This window comes from Henckelia pumila, chromosome 4 (genome assembly GCF_033568475.1).
Source record: "Henckelia pumila isolate YLH828 chromosome 4, ASM3356847v2, whole genome shotgun sequence".
NCBI classification, from domain to species: domain Eukaryota; kingdom Viridiplantae; phylum Streptophyta; class Magnoliopsida; order Lamiales; family Gesneriaceae; genus Henckelia; species Henckelia pumila.
The window spans coordinates 10,056,476-10,077,248 of record NC_133123.1 but is presented as its reverse complement, the minus strand read 5'-3'; the positions used below and the strand labels follow the sequence as shown (position 1 = coordinate 10,077,248).

Here is a 20,773-nt window from a genome sequence, read left to right as displayed (position 1 = left end):
CAGAGCCATCCGATTTTCGTTTAATCCGAAACACCCATTTGCAACCGACCACATTTTGAGAGACGTCAGAGGGAACAAGATCTCATGTGTGATTGCGAATAAGAGCATCAAACTCGTCAGACATGGCGGCACGCCAGTGCGGGTCCTTGAGCGCAGAAGTATAAGTGGTGGGTTCAGATGCAGTGGAGTCAGGAATAACCGCGAGGGCAAAACGTGGGTTTGGTTTGAAGATGTTGTTTCTGGACCGGGTGACCATAGGATGAGTGGGGGATGTATGGGTAGGTGGCTCGGCCGTGGGGTTTGGCAAGGGTGGTGGTTCGGACGGGATAGGAGGGGGGGTCGGGATTGGGTTAGCAGGGGTGCAGACGGGGGGCACAGGGCATGGTTAAGAGGGATAAGGTATTGAAGGATCAGCAACCAGGGAGTCCTCCATCGGCACATCAGACGGCACACTCAGAGATGAGCCAACACCAGAACCACCACTGGCAAAGGGAAATTCAGACTCGACAAAGACAACATGACGCGAGACGTATATTTTGCCAGAAGAGAGCTCGTAAGACAGATAAGCACTCTGAGTGAGAGAGTAACCAAGGAAGACACAAGTGGATGAGTGCGAGGTAAGTTTGTGGGGAGAATATGGACGAAGCCAGGGGTAGCAAAGACAACCAAAGATACGAAATTTAGAGAGATTGGGAGGGGAATCAAGCAAGCGCTCGAAAGAGGACTTGTAAGACAGGTTGCGTTTGGGCATTCGATTTATGAGGTAAACCGCGGTGGCCAAGGCAAAGGGCCAAAACTTAGTGGGGACAGACGCATGATGGAGAAGTGCTAGACCAGTCTCAACAACATGACGATGACGGCGTTCAGAGAAGCCATTGTGTTCGGGAGTATGGGTAGGAGTAGTGAGATGAGAAATTCCATGCTGACTAAGGAAGTCTTTGAGAGCGAGGAATTCACCACCATTATCAGTGTAAAGAGTGAGGATGGGACGACCAAAACGTTTTTCAACTAGGAACTTGAAACACCGAAACACAGAGAGAACATCCGACTTACGTTTTAAAGGGTAAAGCCAGATATATTTGCTGTAGTGATCAACAAAAATAACATAATATTTATAGCCATCACATGAGGTAATAGGAGATGTCCAGAAATCAGAAAATAAAAGTTCAAGAGGAAATTGGGATGATAAAGAAGAATCATGAAAAGGTAATTTATGACTTTTATTACACTTGCAAGAGTTACAATTAAACTGACGCAACGAAGAATTAAAGGATGACAACGATTTTGACACCACTAAGTGGCGCAGGACTCGATCAGATGGATGACCTAAACGATGATGCCAGACAGACAGAGACACGACAGAGGAAGTAAAAGCCAGTGGTGATGACGATGGACGCTCAGACCAGGAGTAGACACCGTCCTTAAGTGGAACTTGATGGAGAATTGCCCCGGTGCGATGGTCCTTCACCTAAAAAGCAGAGAAAGAGAAAACAACCAAGACGTCATTAGATTTACAAAGTTGTGAAACGGATAAAAGATTCTTCGTAATGGACGGCACACACAAGGCATGAGTAAAGTTAAGAGAAGCAGGGTTAAAGGGCGGTGAGAGACAACCTGTGTGGGTGATGGGAAGACCAATGCCATCACCAACAATGACACCATCAGAACCTACGTAAGGGTCATGAAGGGAAAAGTTTGCAAGATCAGAGGCCACATGATGAGTTGCGCCGGAGTCAAGGATCCAGTCAGACGGAGAAGGTGAGGCAAGTGAGTAAGCAGCTGGTGGAGGAGATGGACCAGATGCAGAATACGACTGCCCAGAGGATGCTGCAGGTGCTGGCAGATAAGTAAAATCCGGGCAACGTTTAGGGGAATGCCCCTGACGACCGCAAAGCTGACAGCGCCCAAGATAGGGGCGGGGAACACGCTGGCCGTTCGCCGATTGGTAGGATGGCGGCGACGGCCGTGAAGCCCAGCCTCCCGGTTGGCGGACTTGGTGGGGAGACGAGACGAAAGGTGGAGGCGGGACGGGCGACGAACGACGGTAGCTGCCACCCGATCGGGCAGACGTGTTGGCGGTGGCTGGAAGGGTGAGATGAGTGTCCCGACAAGCAGTAAGATGCGCTTCCTGATTGAGGAGTTTATCATGCAGTTCCTCAAACGAGATTACAGAATCACGAGCCTGAATAGCATGAGCAAGTTCTTTATAATAATCATCCAGACCATGAAGAACTTTGATCGTAAGATCCTCGATGTCAACTGGTGAGTTCATGAGAGTCAGTTCATCAGCTTTGGATTTTATGAACTGCATGAATTCGGTTATGGACTGAGAACCCTTCACAGGATTGCGAAGTTGCGTCTTTAACTGAGTTATGCGGCCACAGGAGGGCTTGCCATAAGTGAGTGTGATGGTGTTCCAAGCGGCTGCAGAGGTGGTGGCAGTTGCAATAAACGGAATCAATGAGGGAGTCATTGATCCAATGATAATATTCAAAATTAGTTGATCCTGGCGGATCCAGGCAGTGTACTCAGGATTCAATGTAGTAGAGGTGGCAATGGTGACGCTTTTGGGTGGACAGAGATGAGAACCATCAACAAATCCAAGCAGATCATGACCAATAAGAAGGTCATGAACTGTAGTCGCCATGAGAGAAAGTTGGAAGAGGTGAGCTTCAAGGGCGCATGAGCAGCAGCATTGAAGAAGACCGGAGTAACAGGAGCAGCAGCGGAATTGGTGGTGGTTGCTATGGAAAACGGCGGCGGTCGGCGCGGCGGAGAAAGAGGGCGACGGCGGCTGCGTGTAGTAGGGTTAGGAAAATTTTATTGGCGTATGAGAGAGAGCTTTGATACCATGAAGAAACTGATGGAATAATATTTCTCTAATATATTCCAAAAATGAATACAAAAATATTTATATACAACTAGAAGACCTAAGAGATAAAAAGGAAAAATATAATTACAAAATATACAAAAAATAATATATAATATATTCCAATAGTTTTTCCAGTGGGCGTGCTTTGATTTTGGCAATGGATGCATGTGTTTGTGTCAAGATATCGTTTAATTTCGAGGATTTGGTTTGAAAATCGGGTAGAAAAGGCATGAATTCTGAAGTGTAGTAGGGAGGTTTTGAAATGCGTTGATGTGATTGGAAAAAAATTGCTCAAATCGGATTCGATTTGAATGTGTTCCAATACTTTTACCTCCAAACGCACCATAATGCGGTTGATTGTTACTGGTTTGGGTTTACAGAAAACGTACGTGAGCTGTGCATTGGGGTGTCAAGGCAGGGGGAAGACGAAAAAAGAGGCAGCCAACTGTCTCATTCATTGCGGAGCTCCTCTTAGACTCGTGCCTTCAAATCTGGCCAAGAATGATTTGGACGACTTTGATGTAATTCTTTCGTTCTGATTTATGGGTTTGTTCTATGCTAAATGAAAATTTGAAGGGTTTTTTATTTATTTATTTTATTTTTGGTGGTTGGTTTTATGCTTTAGTATTAAAAAACAGGGTCTTATTCAATTTTTAGAGATATTTTTCTTCTCGTTCATCTTGATGCGTCTCGTTTGTTTTACTCTTCTGCTGATATATGCACAGGTTTTGCTAAGCTATTGTGCATTTAATTGTTGACTGTGGTTTTGTTGACTGGCTTTCATGAATATCAGAATCTCTACTATTTATAGACACGGGCGTGGTTGCTTCTTGCATTTACGAATATACCTGAACAAGTTAGCGGAATTTTCCTGTTGTAGTGATTCAATGCAGTTGCTTCATTATTCATCATGTGCCTCAAGATGAATGGGATATTGATGTCTCTTTGTGAACACCTAATACTTAATTAATCATGAAGTCCACTGTGGCATTGTTTTCAAAAATCATAGGATCTTTTAACCATATCTTTTGATACTAGATCGGGAGAGGAATGAACAGCGTGTAGAACTGGTTGTTCGAGCTGAATTGGATCTAATGTATCAAGTTGCACGGGTGATTGTGTTTTTTTTTATCAAACTAAATATAGTCGTGAAAGCAATGGGGTTTTGAAATCCAGTCATGAATGAAAAAATGCGGGAGCCATTTCGTTTTCCTATATCATTTTTTTTAAGTTGAAGATAGCTGGGATTTCTGGTTTTGTGAAATTGGATAACTGTCTATTTTTTTGGATCAAGAGATTGTTCCTTTTCATATGCTGCTCTCAGATCAGATATTGGGCTAACATGAATGCCATGGATATAATACTATAAACAGTCACTCTTGTAATTTCATTATTTGTATAATCAGCACAGAATTTTTAGAAAACTGGAACTTCATTATTTTTCAGTGGTGCCTTCTTTTAGTGATTGTAGTACTTCTTATTCATTTTCTAGTTTTTGAAAATGAAAATACCGCATGCTGCAGGAAAAACTTTTGCGGTCTCTCAAGGCTTGCAATCATGCGATGAAAGATTTGGAATCATGTGCTGACACTGTTGTTGAAGATACCATCAAGATGATGCCACACCTTGCTGATAAATTGAAGGCTCATCTCTCAATGGAAGATTAGATCTTATTATATATGTCGTAGTATATATACAAGCTAGTCATTTCCCATCATTTCGTTTAGTTGATGTACGAATTACATAATTTGTACATGATTTTTTTTTATTTAAAAAAGTTAATGAATATTTCAATATAATTTTTACCCCAAGTATACGCATATATATATATTAAGATAAGAAGATTCCATTAATTTTAAATCATATTCATATTTATGAGATTAGACAAAAACCAAAAAATGATATATTTAAGATTAATAATATTATGCACACGATTACATACTATTTTTTAATAAGTTACAAAAGTACATAAATGTCATAAGAAATTAAATAATTTAAAAAGGAAAAATTATATTTGTGGTCTTATATATTTACCTATTTGCTATTTTGGTATGTTATGTTGTCAAATTTTAGTTTAGTCTCCAATCGTTGTTTTTTCGGAATAACATGTCGTTGATGAGGCAACACGTAGCGCAGACGTGACACAAACATGATGTTTTTTTTAAGGTAAAACTTGTAATATTATTCAAATCTCATCGTTAACAAGAGACACAAACATAATGTTGATGTGTGCAGTGTTATATCAATTATTCTGAAAAAAAATGACCGAAATTATCAAATATTGAAACATTTAAAACTACAACTAAAATTTGACAACACAGAAGCTCTAAATAACACAGAGATAAATATAAAAAACCAAAGTCTGGTTTCCCAATTTAAAAATACTTTGTATCTAAAAAAAAAAAAGATCGAATAAAATTAAAGGTTTCCAATGTATTAATTATGTTCCAGCTTAAACCCCAAGAAAAGCAGCATAATCCCTAAAACCCTCCTTAAAAAAAAAAATTCTCTAAAACCCCAATCCTGAATTTGAATCTGATCCACCTCTCGCAATACATATTGGATATGGATTACATAGCCGCAGCTGAAGAGAGATTGGTCAACGAAAGATTGAGGCAGAAGCTCAATGAAGTCAACACCGCTGCGCAATCCCATCTCTCCGGCGTACAGGACCACATCGAATTCACGCTCCAGGTTTTTCGTCTCTGGTTTTCTTGATGCGTTTATTTTCAATGGTTTCACTAGAAATTACTTAAAAAAAGGAATGAATTTCCATGTAGAATTGACGGTTTTGAATTGCGTTCACGTGATTGGAATTATAGCTAAAATTGGATGCAAAGTTTATAGTATGAATTTGAGTATGTTCGAAAATTTAAAATTTCAAACACACCATGTGGGTTGATTGTTATTTGTTTGGTCTGGGTTTGCAGCAAGCGTACTTCAAGTGTGCACACGAGTGTTTCGACAGGAGGAAGAAGAAAGAAGAAATCGCTAACTGTGTAGAGCATTGCAGTGCTCCTGTTATTAACGCACAGAATCTTGTTGAAAATGAGATGGCCAACTTTCAAGTAATTCTTTCATTCTCTTTTGATTTGTTCCATGGTATATGAATTAGAATTACGAAGGTTTGTTTCTAATCTTGGGTTTTATACTTTGATATTGAAATAGGGTCTCAATTTTCTTAAGTGAGAGATTTTTCTATTTGTTCATATAGGCATTATTGTTGCTTATATGTTATGAATGCACCGGAACAGGTTTGCTAAAATTTTCTTTTTGTTTGACATGGGTTAAAATTATGTGATGTGATGCAATGCCACCTCGTTGTTGATCATGTGTATTAAAATGAAAGGTTTGATGTCACTTAGTGAACATATGAAACTTAAAACACGAATTCCATTTCAGACTCCTTGAAGGAAATTGTTTTAAATATCATATGATCTAGAATGAGTTTATTGTCGTCTGTCGAACTTCTGTGAACCATATCTTCTGTTACTAGATTGTCAAGGGATGAACAGTGAGTAGAACTGGTATTCTAAGAAGAACTGGATTTAGTGTGTCAAGTTGTATGGGTGTTATGTTTCAGTATTAAGCTGAATATGGTCGTGGAAGCATGTAACAAGAGGAATCAACGCAGTTTTGAAATCCAGTGAATGATGAATGCTGGACGGACTCATTTTTGCTTTATCATTTTTTTTCAGTCGCAAATAGTTGGGATTTGTAGTTTGTGACATTGGATAACTGTCTATGTTTCTAAGGCTGTTACTTTATGCTGCTTGCAAGTTAGATATTTGGCTAACATGGTGAACTTTTTTTAGAATAATCTAATAGTCATTCTTATTTCATTATCTTTGTTTGAACCATATTTTTGCAAAAGTGGAACTCGATTTAGGTGACCTGGAATAATTTTCATGGCTTATGTGGTTCCAAGAATGATTTCATGTTATGAGTTCTGATTGTATTAAGGTTCAATGGAGACAAGATGATGTTTGATAGGGAAGAAAATTGAATTTTTTAAAGAATATATTTTTCGGCATATTCTGGATAAGTCTTGGGTCGAATACTTTTCTGAATCAAGGAATAGTAAACATGCCATGAGCTTATGAATGGTAATAGACATTAACTTGTTTAACTTGTATTGAAGTGTTTTCGCTATCTTTATTTTTCGGTAGTATATAGTGATATGCAATAATTTATGTTTTTGTATCACACTCTGACAAAAATTTTATGATCATACTGAGAATAATAGCTCTTCTATTTTTCTAACAGTTGCAAGGTTGATTTCTCATCTGCTCAATCTTCTTTTTCGATTGTCTGCGCAGGAACGATTAAACAGGTCTCTTAAGGTTTGTCAAGACAAATTTGAGACAGCTAAGGTTCAGGGTGGGGGCAATAATGCAATGAAAGCTTTGGAGTCATGTGTTGACATGTCGGTTGAAGACGGCATCAACATGATGCCACACCTTGCTGGTAAATTGAAGGCCTATCTCTCAATCAACGATTAGATATATGTTGCGTTGATGCTATAGAGTGGTCATTTTGCATCATATCATTTTTCGAATTTTTAGTTGATGGAGAAAATCTTTAAATCTCAAGTTGGTGGAGGCAAAAATTATTCAGCGATTACTACAACTCTACGATGAGATGACATTTCTTTCTATTTATAATATATATCATGGCTGAGTTCGACAAGTTTTTTTATCCATTTTTTTGTACTAATTCATCTTATGCTTGCTTACCGATGCATTTTACATCGATGCTTTTGAGACATAGAATACTGTAATGGGCGTATTTTATTCAAAATCTTTCCTATGTGAATAGTAAGGTTGGTGATATTAATGAGTGTTTTGAGACGATTTATCTCACGTGCTTTTGTTTAACGTACGTCTGATTTGGGAATCTTTCACTTGGGAAAAAAAAACACAGCTCGAATATTTACATTAAAAAAATATTACTTTATGTAATTTATTATGAAATTAAGGTTAAATAATACAGAATAAAAGAAAATTAATTTTTCTAGTCTTCTAACTCAGCTCGAGCCTTCCTTGGACGGTCCCCGCTCACAATGCTCGGTTCGATCGAATCCTTGACTCGAGTCAAAACCCTAGTTATTGCTCAAAGATAGTGATCTTATTAAATTTATTTGAGTAACAGGAAGCACCTGGTTCATACACACTTTTAATCAAAATCAAAACATATGAAACGACCACTGAATTTGGAAAGTTTACCAATTAAAAGGTGGGTTTTGGGTGCTTAGCAACATTTTACACCATTAACTTAACGTGGATGCTCTGTTTGAGGATTAACACCACGAGAAACATAAAACTTAGGAAGAAGATATTATCACGATCCACATTTATATAGCAGACCATCTAAAGGCTAAACACAAATTTTATAAAATAAAAAATTTCTTCCCAAAATATTCTATTCATTTAAAAAAAACTAGCCGACTCCAAAATTGTTCCGGCTTCGTAGGTTTTTTTACATGCTCCAAAGTTACATCTGTGTTACTAAAACGACTGTTCTAAAATTGAAGTGTCACAAAACACGCATCATACAGTACTTTTATTTAAACATGAAGACACTCAATCAGGACAAAATGTGCCGCAGCAATTCACAGACACATTCCATTTACAAAAAATAAAACAGTTAGGCTTTAGGTATTAAGGTTGCTTCCGTCTCATTTTTATGTTTCTGCTCTTCAAACTTGTCGATCGCTATCTGAAGTTCATCAGTACCACCAACAGCCCGCATGGTATAGAAGTACACCCCAAAGACAAAAGCCGATAGGCCTCCAGCCACAAGCAGATTCTTTGTCTTCGGTGCAAGGGCACGGTATCCAGAAAGTCCCGTCATCGTTTTATTGAACAGCTAGAATCCTATAAACGTACACCTCTGAGCCTGCAAGTTTAAGAACGAGCCTATTAGTAAACTACAACAGTAAAAACACGGAAACATTAGCATGAATTCAAAAACAAAATTTAAAATCACTAATACAGTAAAACTTGTTAAAAAAATTTAATTCTCTGTTCTTGAGATGGAGCTACCTCTGAGTCTGCTTTGACTCACATCACTTGCCTCCATTAAGCAAGGAAAATACACTATGCATTCCCCTTGTGCCTTTCAACTGCCACAAGTTTTGTGGCCTATCTATGACATAGTCTTGCCCTAATCACTCTGCTTGCCTATTTAGCAAGCATATCTCCCTCTTTCAATACTCGATCAAATCTAGGATCAAATCAAAGCAAGTTCGACCAATTGTGCAGAGATGCGAGCTAGAGCAAAGCAGAGTTATGAAGTGACTGTAACCATGAAGCATTCATTAGCCATGGTATGTTTTAAGGCAGGCTCAACAATCCCCGTACAGTAAACACGTCTATAAGGGCAGTGTATCCAAGATGACGGGCAAGGCAATAGTCATTATTTGCTTACTAATAAATATTTGTTTCACCCTCTTTCAATACTCGATCAATTACATACAGGATGATATACTGTGAAATTTTCTTTTATAACTTAGATTTTACTGCATTAACTCACTATGTGTCCCTTCGATAAAATTCTCTAAACATTTAGATATTACAGTAGACTCTACAACCATGGGGCAAGTAAGCTCTGTGTGATTTGGGCTCATCTCAAGAATATGCACCACTTGGTTATGTTGTCATAGACTCATAAGGATATCCTTTTCCCCTCTTTGCTTCTTCAACCTTACATGCTTCCATTAAAAACGAAAAAGAGAAAACCCAGTATCATGTTTAATAATTTAAGACACGCCAATTTTACACATAAATCTTACTGCTAGCTCAGTCTGCCCGATCAAAACTATTGAAACAAGACAACCCCCATCGACTCTCTTCATTCCAGATACAAGCAAATAGAAATCAAAATTCTCTCGAATTCATTTCGTAACAACAAAGCTGATTCCAGCAATTAACCAAACAAACAACCATGTAAAATAATTCCTTTATAATCCTTCGACTAGAGACAAGGGAGATTGGGGGACGAACCTGAGGTGAAACCCTAGCTCCTATGATTCGTAGGTCGCTAAATCCTCCGAGAGACAAACCCTAGCGCTCGAAGATGGAGAAATCACTGTATCGGCCTAATGACTGTTTTATGCTCGTAGTTTACACGTATACTTGTTTTTTTTATTAAAAAAAAATACTTCCTGATTTTGAAATTTTATATTTTATTTTATAAATTACAAATTAGATAAATAAAATAAAATGGGATGATTTTTTTTTAAACCTTTGTCAACTTTTGAAAATAACTTCACACTTGAGAAGGACATACTATCGAATATTTACATTTTTAAAAAAATAACGAGACAAACGCAAATTTTCTTCCAAAAATTTATGTCGGGGGTGTCATTGGTCTCTTCGGTTCGATTTTTAAATATATATATATATATATTATGGTTTTACATAATTTTTTAGTAAAATTTTTAAAGTCTAAATGAATTAAATAAACAACAATCAACTAAAAATTATTCAAAATATTCTTAATTCACTAAACATCATCTTATAATTAAAATACATAATCTGACTAAAATATAAAAAAAAAATTATTAATCTAATGTAAATTTTTTTTTTTGTCGGTTTATTTGGCATATATAATTTGAACTCGAACCATATAAGTTTCGATTCTAAAATTTATATATGAACTAAAAAAATCGATTTGAGACTAAAATGTAAGTTATAGGACTTCTGACTACAAATATTAGGCATTGTTTGGTTTGATATATTATTAATCTATGTATAACTTATTTCAATCAATTTCGCCTTATTTTCGTCATATTATTTATCTATTTATTAATTAATAATTTTACATCAATTAAATCAAATAAATTATAATATATCCATCAAATCAAATAATGTAATTTTATTTATCTATGGATTAGTTATCCTATCACTCAAACCAAACGATGCCTTAATGATTTTTTTTGTCAGTTTGTTTTGGCATATATAATCTGAAATCTAACCATATAAGTTTCGATTCTAAAATTTATATATGAACTAAAAAAATTGATTTGGTACTAAAATGCAAGTTATACAACTAAAATGAAAATTCAGTGTTAACATGATTTTTTTAAAAAAAAAAAGTTACAGCACTAAATATGCAAGTAAGTTTTAACAAGACTAAAAATAAAAATATGATGCAAGTTACTGGACTAAAAATGTAAATTTATTGTTGACAGGACAAAAATAGAAAATGTGTAAATTACAGGACCAAAAATGTAATTTTGCCCATGAAAAATATAAGGTCTATTGGATAAATATTTAAAAAGTTTTTTTTTTCTCGTTTTATAAGTGGAAAAAAAATTGAGGTATAATAGAAATCAAAACATATTTTTTAACTCTAAAACGTTTATTTTATAAAATAGTTGTCCACACGTATTTTTATTTTTAAAATATTTTATAATTTTTTTAAAAAAAGAAGAACATATTTATAAAAAAAAATTATAATTAATCATCGAAACAGAGCCATAATGATTTAATTATTCTACGAACAGCATGGTTCATGGTGGGTAGAGCCGTCAATTTGGGTTAGGCCCGCCGGGTAGGTCCGGCCCGCCACACAATTTAAGTGGGTTGGGTTGAAATTTTTTCAACCCAATAAAAGGTGGGCCTAAATGGGCCAACCCGCCTAGGCCCGTGACCCGCACGATGGCCCGCCACGGGCCTGGGTTGGCCCGCGGGCCTGGAAAATTAATATTTTATTTTTATTTATATTGTGATATATGTATTTTATAATAAAAGTTGTGAATTTTTTTTGTATTAATTACTTTATATAAAATTTACACATATGAAATCAATATTTAAAATTTTTATTAATATGTTTATATTAATATTTATTTATGAAATTATATTTATAATTAATTATAATAATTTTTATTTATTTTTATTTGTAATGATCAAATCCGTGGGCCGGCCCGCCTAACCCGCAACCCACCTTGGGTTGGGTTGGGCTGAGGATTTTCAGCCCGCTGGGATGGTGGGTCGGCCTGCCCTCAACCCGCCAAAAGGTGGGTTTTTGGTGGGCCGGCCCGCCCCGCCATGGGTTGGTCCGTTTGACAGCTCTAATTGTGGGCAAAAGCAGTGTTGTCTAAATACATAAACTTCCAAATATATATTTTTGAAGATTATATTGAAATTTATAACATATGTTCGATCATAATATTTAAGGAGGTATTGCACCAGACATGAAAATGATTCCAAGAAAAGAAAGCCCTACAGACCAACAGATCCAAAGTCTTTCTGAAAATTCGCCTCCATCCAAGAAATTAGAAAGCAGATCCCAAAAACACTCACTTGGATTAATGTATTTAAAGAGATATAATTATACTGCAGATAGAGTTGAATGCAGCACTAGTTTAAAAAAAGAAAAATAAACAAACAAACGAAGCACCAAGCATTGAGCTCATCCAAATGTAAGCTATTGCAATACCAATGCAAATCCATCTATAACACAGAGGCAACCCGAACTTTCCATCTAAGCCTCTGAAGTTTGGAATATGTGTTCAATCTCAGTAATGACAGTTTGAGCATCTTGGAGCTCTGGGGTTTCCTTTAGATCCGACTCCTCGAGCTCAACCTGCAAATAGGTTTCGTGTTAAGATTTGGAACCAAGTTCAAGCAATGGAAATTAATATTACCAATTTCAACAAAATGAAGGTTTCAAGATTACAGAAGAAATATATGCAATCTTGAAACTAGTTCATAGTTCGAGTCATAGGGAGGGGTCAGGGGAGTCTATAAGGGAGAGAGAAAAAGAGTTGACACTGGAAATTTGGTATGCTACAGGTTGAAAGCTTGGGGTGGCATTGCACCAAGCATAAATCAGGAATCAAACCACGGTTACATCCTAGTAGCACTAGACCCAAAAGTTAAATTCAGTCACTTGAACACGTAGACCTACATTTGTAAGCATAGATCAGCTAACAAATATCAAACACAAAATCATGCATAAGGTGGAGGAGGAACATAATTAATAGCATCAAGAAAAGAACAAACATCACAACTCACCAAAAATCCTTTAAGGTCAGTTACAGCAGCTTCTAGGCGCTTGTGGCAATCTGGTATCATCATCCTGGACTCAGCCAGCACGTTTTCCTGAATGAAATACATCAAGAAAAAGAAGTATTCATTCAGTATTTTTTTTTTCAAAAAAAATGAAAAATAAAGAGCAAACAAGAAAAGGCATGACCAATTCAAAGCTAGCCAGTAAAACCACAACTTTAGTCAAGGAACACCTCCACAATTCATAATTCACACTGACTAACCCGAATGAGTCCCACACACCCTGCATAATGCATGGATTTGTATGAAGATCTTTCTGTTTATTTTAATCATCACCACTTATTGTTACAACTAGCTAGTCAGAAGGGTCAAATACCCTTCACCCAAGATTCAGCACATACGATTACATATTATACGCTCATAAATTCGTTCTCTTCCCCACAACCACTTTCCCAGCCTCTTTTCTCAAAAACTGTACAAAACTAAAAACTGAACAAACGTCAAAGTAAGATTTTGTCATTTTCAATGAACAGCCATATCCACCTGCAGAACATGGGTGTTGAGCACAAACTTCTATGAAATCTGTTACATTGTACTCCTATCCATTAATTATCTCCACACAGTAAACATACACTGTCCTTTAAACTATATCGAATGATCCTGAAAAAGCAAAGAACTCGGCTCTCCTTTGTTGATACTAACAATCAAAGAGGCCACAAAAAACACTCAATAATCGTGATCTTCGAAGGATCTCTTCGTTGATGACAAACCCCTACGAGCATGTATATCTTCAAATTGTATGTATGGTTTATGAAGACACGCCATATTAGTTCCAATCCTCAAAAAATGACTATTATCAAGCATAAATTATGATCATTTACATGAACAAAGAAAATCGTGGAGAAATCCAGCGTGATATTCCATGCTGGACTAAGTAATAAATTTTCCTACACTAAACTCTGTGCAGATTGCATTTCTGGTCCCTTGGCTAGTGGTCTAACTAGTAACTCCAATTACATTCTTATTTTTTAGTCTCCACATTACAAGGCACCAATGGACCTTCAAATTTCTTGTATACATAAAAAAAAAAAAATTAACGGAAATAGCTATTTTTAAATCTGAAAACGAGAACCCAACCTCGAAACAAGTCCTTAGACTGATACAACAACCAACCAACCAAAAGAAAACAGAACACCCCTTTCCTAACATCCAACAAGAGAAACATAATGCCTTGTGCATCGAAAAGTTACCGATCAACAAAAATAGAGAGCAATTGGGTGAGTGTGGTTGAAGTGACCTGTTGCTTGATGTCGTAAGGATCGGCGGCGTTGGCCTTCATATGAGCAGTTTTGGCGGCCTCTCTTTCGACCTCTTTCTCGTAAGAGTGAAGTTCCTTGCCAATTCTCTTGCACGTTGAAGTCTTGATCTTCAGATTCCTTAGAGTTGCCATTCAATTCAATCTTCTTCAGTCACTGCCACAAAATTGAAACTTTTGAGTTCAAGGGGAAGTAAATTAAAAATAAGTAAAGCAAAATTATACATTCTCATGCCACCAATGATATGTAATTATTCTATTGGACCACATTTTATCACATTCAATAAAATAGTGTCATATCATTGATGGACATGGTAGTGGGTAAAATAGATGGGTACTTGAAAGAAACTATATATATATATATATATATATATATATATATATATATAGTTCTTTTATGGTGCCCAACACTATATGCCCACTTTATGTCCATCATGTACAATAGATGAGTTGACAACTCGTCATCCTGTGTTTTAGCAACAACTAAAACACAAAATCGGTTTTTAGTGGTCGGGATGAGGTGGTCAGGAATTGTAGGGCAGCTTAAAACTTCTCATATATATAGAAATTTTCAGCTGCCCAACCAATGATGTCCAACTCGTCCCCGACCACTAAAACCCGATATGCGAAAAATAAAAAAAAAAACAACTAAAATTCAGTATCGGGTTTTATTGGTCGAGGACGAGGTAGAAAAATATTGTTGGACAGCCGAAAATTCCTCATATATATGTGTGAGAAAATTATAATTTTGATCTCGTCACTTTGTAATTTTGATTATCTACGTACAGTTTTATTTCATTCACCCTTTTTCTCAATTTTCCAACGTTTAATATTTTAAATTTATGAAATAAATCTTCAACGTACTTATGAAAAAATATTATTTTATTTACATTCTACAAATCTAGATCGAGTTAGTTCATTCGTTTCATAATATATCTACTAATTTATTTATACATTTTCTTCATTTCATTTTAAAAATCTTTTAATTTAATAATAATTTTTTATCATTTACTTTTTATGAATATTGTTTACAACAATAATACAACAATATTCATACAAATTTAATGATAATATTTATTTGTTTCAAACGTGTCTGAAGTGATAGTAGTTTTGTAACAAAACAAATTATTTTTATGGGATTTTTTTTTTAATTTTTGAAAATATTTTTGAATTGTAAATGTGTGGAAACTATTTTAAACATAGCATGAAATAGAGACGTGTATTGTATACATGCTTTGAAAAAAATATAATATATATTATTTATAGAAGCTAAGAACCTTGTAAAAGCAATATTGCCGATATTTTTATCGAAAGGCAAGATTAAATTTTAATTATAATTTTTGGAAAGTAAATAAATTGCATTTCTCCTTGTGAACTCATCAGTGCTCAGATAAATACAACTGCGTAAAATGATGTATAATCCAACATACATGTAATTTTCACAACCCAACGAACTAAAACACCTCCCATTAATAAAACTCACCCCATTTCATAATAAAACGTCCCCATGGCAAACCATACATCAGAAAAAGAAACATACGGGGGAAAACTCGGAGATTGTGGTCACAAAAGCTGTGGTCACAAAAGCTGAGACCACAAAAGCTGGCCCTTCTCATACATGGTGTCGAATCCCAAACAATGTGAAGCCGATGTTTTATTTGTGATCTGCGGAAAGATTATGTTCAAGCTTCAGGCTGCATCTTCTCACACTCTTCCCGTATGGACTGGAATAGAACCGTCGATAAATATCTTTCCCCAAAGCTAGGAAACACAACCTGCGAAAACACAAGAGTTCTTACTTTTAGTTGAATAGGTACTATATTGACCTTGATGTGCATGGAAAAGATTTGGTGTATATAACAAAATGAATTGTGTGTCATCAGAATTTCTTTTAGATATGAAAAGAAAAGTGCTGAAATAAGCTTCCCTCGAAAATTAAATTTAGTTTAAAAAGCAGGTATCATGCAATCCAAATGCTGTTTTTTTCTCATTTGACACATATGTTACAGTGCAAGGAAAACAAGTAAATCATAAACAAATAGAACTCAAAGATAAAAAATAGAATCGACTCCCGATACATGCAACTTCAAAAATTGAAAACCATTACAGGTACTTATTGTCATTAAAACAAAAAACAACTGCACGTGCATATAAATTGAATACCACAAGTAACTTTAGGTATCAAACGTATTCTTGCAGGCCAAATTACCAAAGTGAAATTTTTATTCACCAATTTCAAACAAATAGATAGCAACAGTAACAGCAGAAGAGCAGACTTGCCAAAAAACAACATACCGCTATAAGCTTGCCAGCATTCTCAGGCCTCTTTCCAACCTTAATAGCAGCAGCAGCTGCCGCTCCAGAAGATATTCCCACCTGGTAAAAAATCAAAAATTAACTGAGATCATAATCCGTAGCATTCCAGCTGTCTTGATAAACAAACGTAAAAAATAATGCCCTTCAGCAAATTCAACATGCATTTGTTTAGTATCGTGTCTTCCACTCTGAATGATTTGATTGATAAACTTCGCAGATGTATTTACAACAACCCAAGCACATATTCACATGATCTAATCGGTACAGTAACTCCAAGTTTTGTCAACATAAACCAACTAAATCATTCAAAAGACTATGTAAGCACTTGGGTGGTTCTTTTAAAGCATAAACAAATACATATATGTATCACAATGTCGTGGATAACACATTACTCCTGCCTTGAATTTCATTAATCAATATTTTCCGATCTCATATTTATGTCAGAACATCTTTGGAGCAACCAAACAAGCTTATACAGATACGAATGACGTGCCATCTCATCATAACTGTCACAAGTTGAAATAACTATTTACATACTCTGTCCTACTTTGACAGTAAGCATGCCAGAACAAAGAAACAAGTTATTTTATTTCCACACACAACCCCAAACCCCCCCCCCCCCACCCCCCCTCTCTCCTACGCAAATGGTGCAGCAGGCCCTCATTCCTCAGCACCTATATCTTACATCTATCAATGTTAGAAAAGGACCACGCCTGACACGTGAAAATACAAAGTAATGTTTGAAAACTTATCTCTACTCCTGTTACATTTATTGTCTACAAATAACAATACTAACTTGTCAGATAACATGAAGCACTCACCAGTAACCCCTCTTGAAGAGCTAATTGCTTCGCAGTTTCAACTGCTTCATCGCTTGATATCTGGCAATGAAACAACAAAAAGCCAGTCAGAACAAAATGCTTTAGTCAAAGTCAAATTGTTCATGAAAAAAGAGACGCATAAACACATGTTGGACAACCAAATAATGCAGGTGTAACACCGCACAAAATTGATGTCCTTGTAAAGAGCTAAATTAAACTGGTTCCTTTCAATTGATGTGTTAGGATTGTGAAGTTTAAATAAGGAGTTCTAAATTACAAGTGTCAGCTTAAGTTTAATCAAGGGTTGATATTCCAATGCATATCATCTTGGTATTCAAATCAGTAACAATTTCACAAAGGGAAAATTTTTATAAAGAGCATTAAAGAATGTCAAGGTGGTAAGAAACAGGCCTCAATAACTTCATCCATCACATCTTGATCTAAATTCTTCGGAATAAAACCTGCTCCAATTCCTTGAATTTTGTGAGGGCCTGCAGTTGCAAATTGCAGCAACTAGAAATATACAAAATTTTACACTTAGCTATCAACATTGAAAAACGCTGACGGCCCACTTACCAGGTTTACCACCGGATAATATGTTGCTTTCTGTGGGCTCCACGCCAATAATCTAATGGAACAGGAGCGATTATTGCTATAATAAACAAGAGAAACAAAAGAAATGCTTTATTTACAATTCATCTAAAAACCCATAAATACCTTGATATTAGTATTCTGTTTTTTAAGATAACGACCAACCCCTGAAATTGTCCCACCAGTGCCAATCCCCGCAACAAGTATGTCCACCTTGCCTTTTGTATCTTCCCAGATCTCTGGGCCAGTTGTTTCATAGTGTATCTAATTCAAGTGAAGGAAAGAGAGACATGATTTCAACAAGGACTTCAATTTCACCTTAACCTAAAAACACACGTGATTGTGGAGCGGACAAAAAACTGTTTCTAAACTCAGATTTAAAATAATAGTGCATCAACATACACAAGGAGAAAAACCTTAGGATTGGCAGGGTTGTCAAATTGTTGAAGCATATAGGAATTTGGTGTACTTTTCAATATTTCTTCAGCTTTCTGAACAGAACCCTTCATGCCTTTGGCTGCATCGGTTAGAACAAGTTCAGCTCCGAATGCTTTCAAAAGAACTCTTCTCTCAAGACTCATGGAAGCAGGCATCGTCAATATGAGCTTGTATCCTCTTGAGGCAGCTATAAATGCAAGACCAATTCCGGTGTTTCCACTAGTAGGTTCGACCAAAATACTCTAGCATAAATCCAAATTTCACAATGTATCTATCAGTATCATAAATGTTTATGCAAAGACAACAAAAAAACCCAGTCTTAGAAACATCAGGATGAACTTAATACCACTACCGAGTACATAGGCTCAAATCTCATAAAGCAAAGCAAAGTTGAAGACTAGTCACAATTCTTTGAAACTATTTACCAGAATAAAATCTCACCTTCCCTGGGGTTATAAGCCCCTTTTCCTCGGCATCAGTTATCATACTATATCCTATCCTGAAAGCAATATTCAAATATAAATAAACTGAAGATAACAAACACATAAAACAGTAAAACTCAAAAGGATTCTTAATCTAATAAACGTACAAAAATTCAGACAAAATGCAAACAATTTGGCAAACGAAAACCAGAGTACACCAACCTATCCTTGACGCTGCAACATGGTTCCATTATCTCAAGCTTCGCAGCTATATTCGCAACACAACCTTTTACCACGTTATTCAAGTACACCATCGGTGTCTTCCCAATAAGCTGTTATGAAGCATCAATTGCAAGAAAGTGAAGTAAAGTAAAACTAATAAAACTAAAGTTAAACCATCTTCATTTTTGCTAGTAAACAACACCATTTAGAAACAGAAGGAGACAAATTTGACTACAACTAACACAATGTCAGATCCAAAGCAAGAATGCTCCACTATAAACTCTCACCCATCACTAAAATAACCCCAAAACACCAAATTATGATAATGACAATAAATTAATAACAATAACAACAATAAAGCTCACCTGGGTTACATCTTCGGCGATATTGAGGCCTTCAATTTCGGTCTGAGGCTCCACGGACACCGCTTTACACACAATTTTACCTTTACTGCGTTTACTTGTATTGCTTACACTAATACTGTTGCAACCAGATATTCCTGCGGCAGCCAAACGGCTCTGTTCGGAGACGGCGAATTTCGGATAGCAGCGCCGCCCAGACTTCTTGACCGCGGAGAGAGAAGTGAACGGCTGGTTCAACAGCGACGCCATGGATTTGCCTTCTCCGAAGATGGAACAGTATGTGTACTGAGAGTGCGTCTCGATTCAGAAATGGAGGATTGGATATTATATATCAATCCAGATTTGTCCTTTGACAAAACGAAAAGATATTTTTACAAGTATATAATAATAATAACCCATGAAATGGGCCGACCAAGTCTTGCGTTTACTCCATAATAATTTTTTTTTTTTGGAAAAAAAATAAAATAAAATTAAGTGCTATTGTGCTTGCCATTATTGTAATCCATTTTTTAAAAACAAAACAAAAGTATTTTTCGATTAAAATGGAAAAATATGATAAAATAATTGGGATAATACAGTAAAACACGAATCTGACTGATACAACGAAAAAACTAAGTTATGCTATCCGGTCCATCCTACCAATTTTGTATGTGCATAATATTATATAATATAATATAATATAATACATAAATATAGTGACAAAACCTAACAAAAAAAAAATTTCATGCCCACAAATTAAGATATAATTTCACGTTTTATTTTACATGGAATTTTAAAAATTAAAAAAATTAAAAAAACATGGAGAACTACATAGACGATACGAGGAGGTTAGTTTATGTTATAACGTGAGTGTTTCTCTCCCTATTTCGATATTAACTATCACGTGGGTTCCTAATGGTTTTATGAAATTTGACATATGTGTTGATAATTCAAATGATAACGTTTGACCACATCATAGAGAATAAATACTCCAAATGTAACTCAGAATAATCCGATAGGTGAATAATGGGAAAGAGAGTGGGTATCATTTTGAGACTTGGGAGTAAGTTGAGCTATAGTAGTAAGAGCTTTCAAAGTGGTTTGGACTCGTCGGGTAGACCCGCCCTAACCTGCTAAATAGACGGGTTTGATTGACAATTTTCCAACCGGCTTAAATGACGGGCCGACCCGTCTCAAATTCGTCAAATATAACTAAAAATTGACTGGTTGGTCCACCTCGTACCGCTAAATAAACGTGTTGGATTGTTAATTTCCCAACCCACCTAAATAACGGGCCGACCAACCCTGCCCTGGCCCATCCGCGAACCGACAGATTTTGGTAAATTGTGAGTTGTCACACCTCACTGTTCGTTTTGACAGATCTAACTACAGAGTCATTTTCTAGGTTTTATCTGGAAA

The 20,773-nt window shown here is 36.0% G+C and overlaps 4 protein-coding genes across 7 annotated transcripts; 1 reads left to right on the top strand and 3 right to left on the bottom strand.

Annotated features, from left to right (window-relative positions):
* The first annotated feature begins 5,318 nt into the window (after positions 1–5,318).
* Positions 5,319–7,676, top strand: LOC140865943 (uncharacterized). Its single transcript, XM_073270784.1, has 3 exons — positions 5,319–5,566; positions 5,803–5,940; positions 7,192–7,676. The coding sequence occupies exons 1-3, from the start codon at positions 5,438–5,440 to the stop codon at positions 7,372–7,374; spliced, it is 450 nt and encodes a 149-aa protein (XP_073126885.1). The 5' UTR covers positions 5,319–5,437; the 3' UTR covers positions 7,375–7,676.
* A 729-nt stretch (positions 7,677–8,405) lies between these two features.
* On the bottom strand, positions 8,406–10,002 carry LOC140866520 (uncharacterized). Of its 2 annotated transcripts, none has more exons than XM_073271519.1 (2): positions 9,877–10,002; positions 8,406–8,770 (listed from the first exon to the last, which is right to left on the bottom strand). In XM_073271519.1, exon 2 carries the CDS (start codon positions 8,723–8,725, stop codon positions 8,519–8,521), a length of 207 nt encoding a protein of 68 aa, XP_073127620.1. In that variant the 5' UTR covers positions 8,726–8,770; positions 9,877–10,002; the 3' UTR covers positions 8,406–8,518. The 2 variants fall into 2 exon arrangements, with proteins under 2 accessions (XP_073127620.1, XP_073127621.1); XM_073271520.1 differs by having other exon boundaries at positions 8,406–8,748; positions 9,877–9,947.
* A 2,162-nt stretch (positions 10,003–12,164) lies between these two features.
* LOC140866703 (tubulin-folding cofactor A) lies at positions 12,165–14,391 on the bottom strand. Its single transcript, XM_073271735.1, has 3 exons — positions 14,186–14,391; positions 12,895–12,981; positions 12,165–12,463 (listed from the first exon to the last, which is right to left on the bottom strand). The coding sequence occupies exons 1-3, from the start codon at positions 14,336–14,338 to the stop codon at positions 12,362–12,364; spliced, it is 342 nt and encodes a 113-aa protein (XP_073127836.1). The 5' UTR covers positions 14,339–14,391; the 3' UTR covers positions 12,165–12,361.
* A 1,173-nt stretch (positions 14,392–15,564) lies between these two features.
* Positions 15,565–19,725, bottom strand: LOC140867055 (cysteine synthase, chloroplastic/chromoplastic). Of its 3 annotated transcripts, none has more exons than XM_073272123.1 (10): positions 19,379–19,725; positions 19,014–19,123; positions 18,811–18,868; positions 18,348–18,611; positions 18,058–18,195; positions 17,917–17,968; positions 17,752–17,831; positions 17,341–17,400; positions 16,495–16,579; positions 15,565–15,964 (listed from the first exon to the last, which is right to left on the bottom strand). In XM_073272123.1, exons 1-10 carry the CDS (start codon positions 19,622–19,624, stop codon positions 15,858–15,860), a joined length of 1,200 nt encoding a protein of 399 aa, XP_073128224.1. In that variant the 5' UTR covers positions 19,625–19,725; the 3' UTR covers positions 15,565–15,857. The 3 variants fall into 3 exon arrangements, with proteins under 3 accessions (XP_073128224.1, XP_073128223.1, XP_073128222.1); XM_073272122.1 differs by having other exon boundaries at positions 15,565–15,978; positions 16,499–16,579; positions 17,752–17,801; positions 19,379–19,723; XM_073272121.1 differs by having other exon boundaries at positions 15,565–15,978; positions 16,499–16,579; positions 19,379–19,722.
* Positions 19,726–20,773: the final 1,048 nt, after the last annotated feature.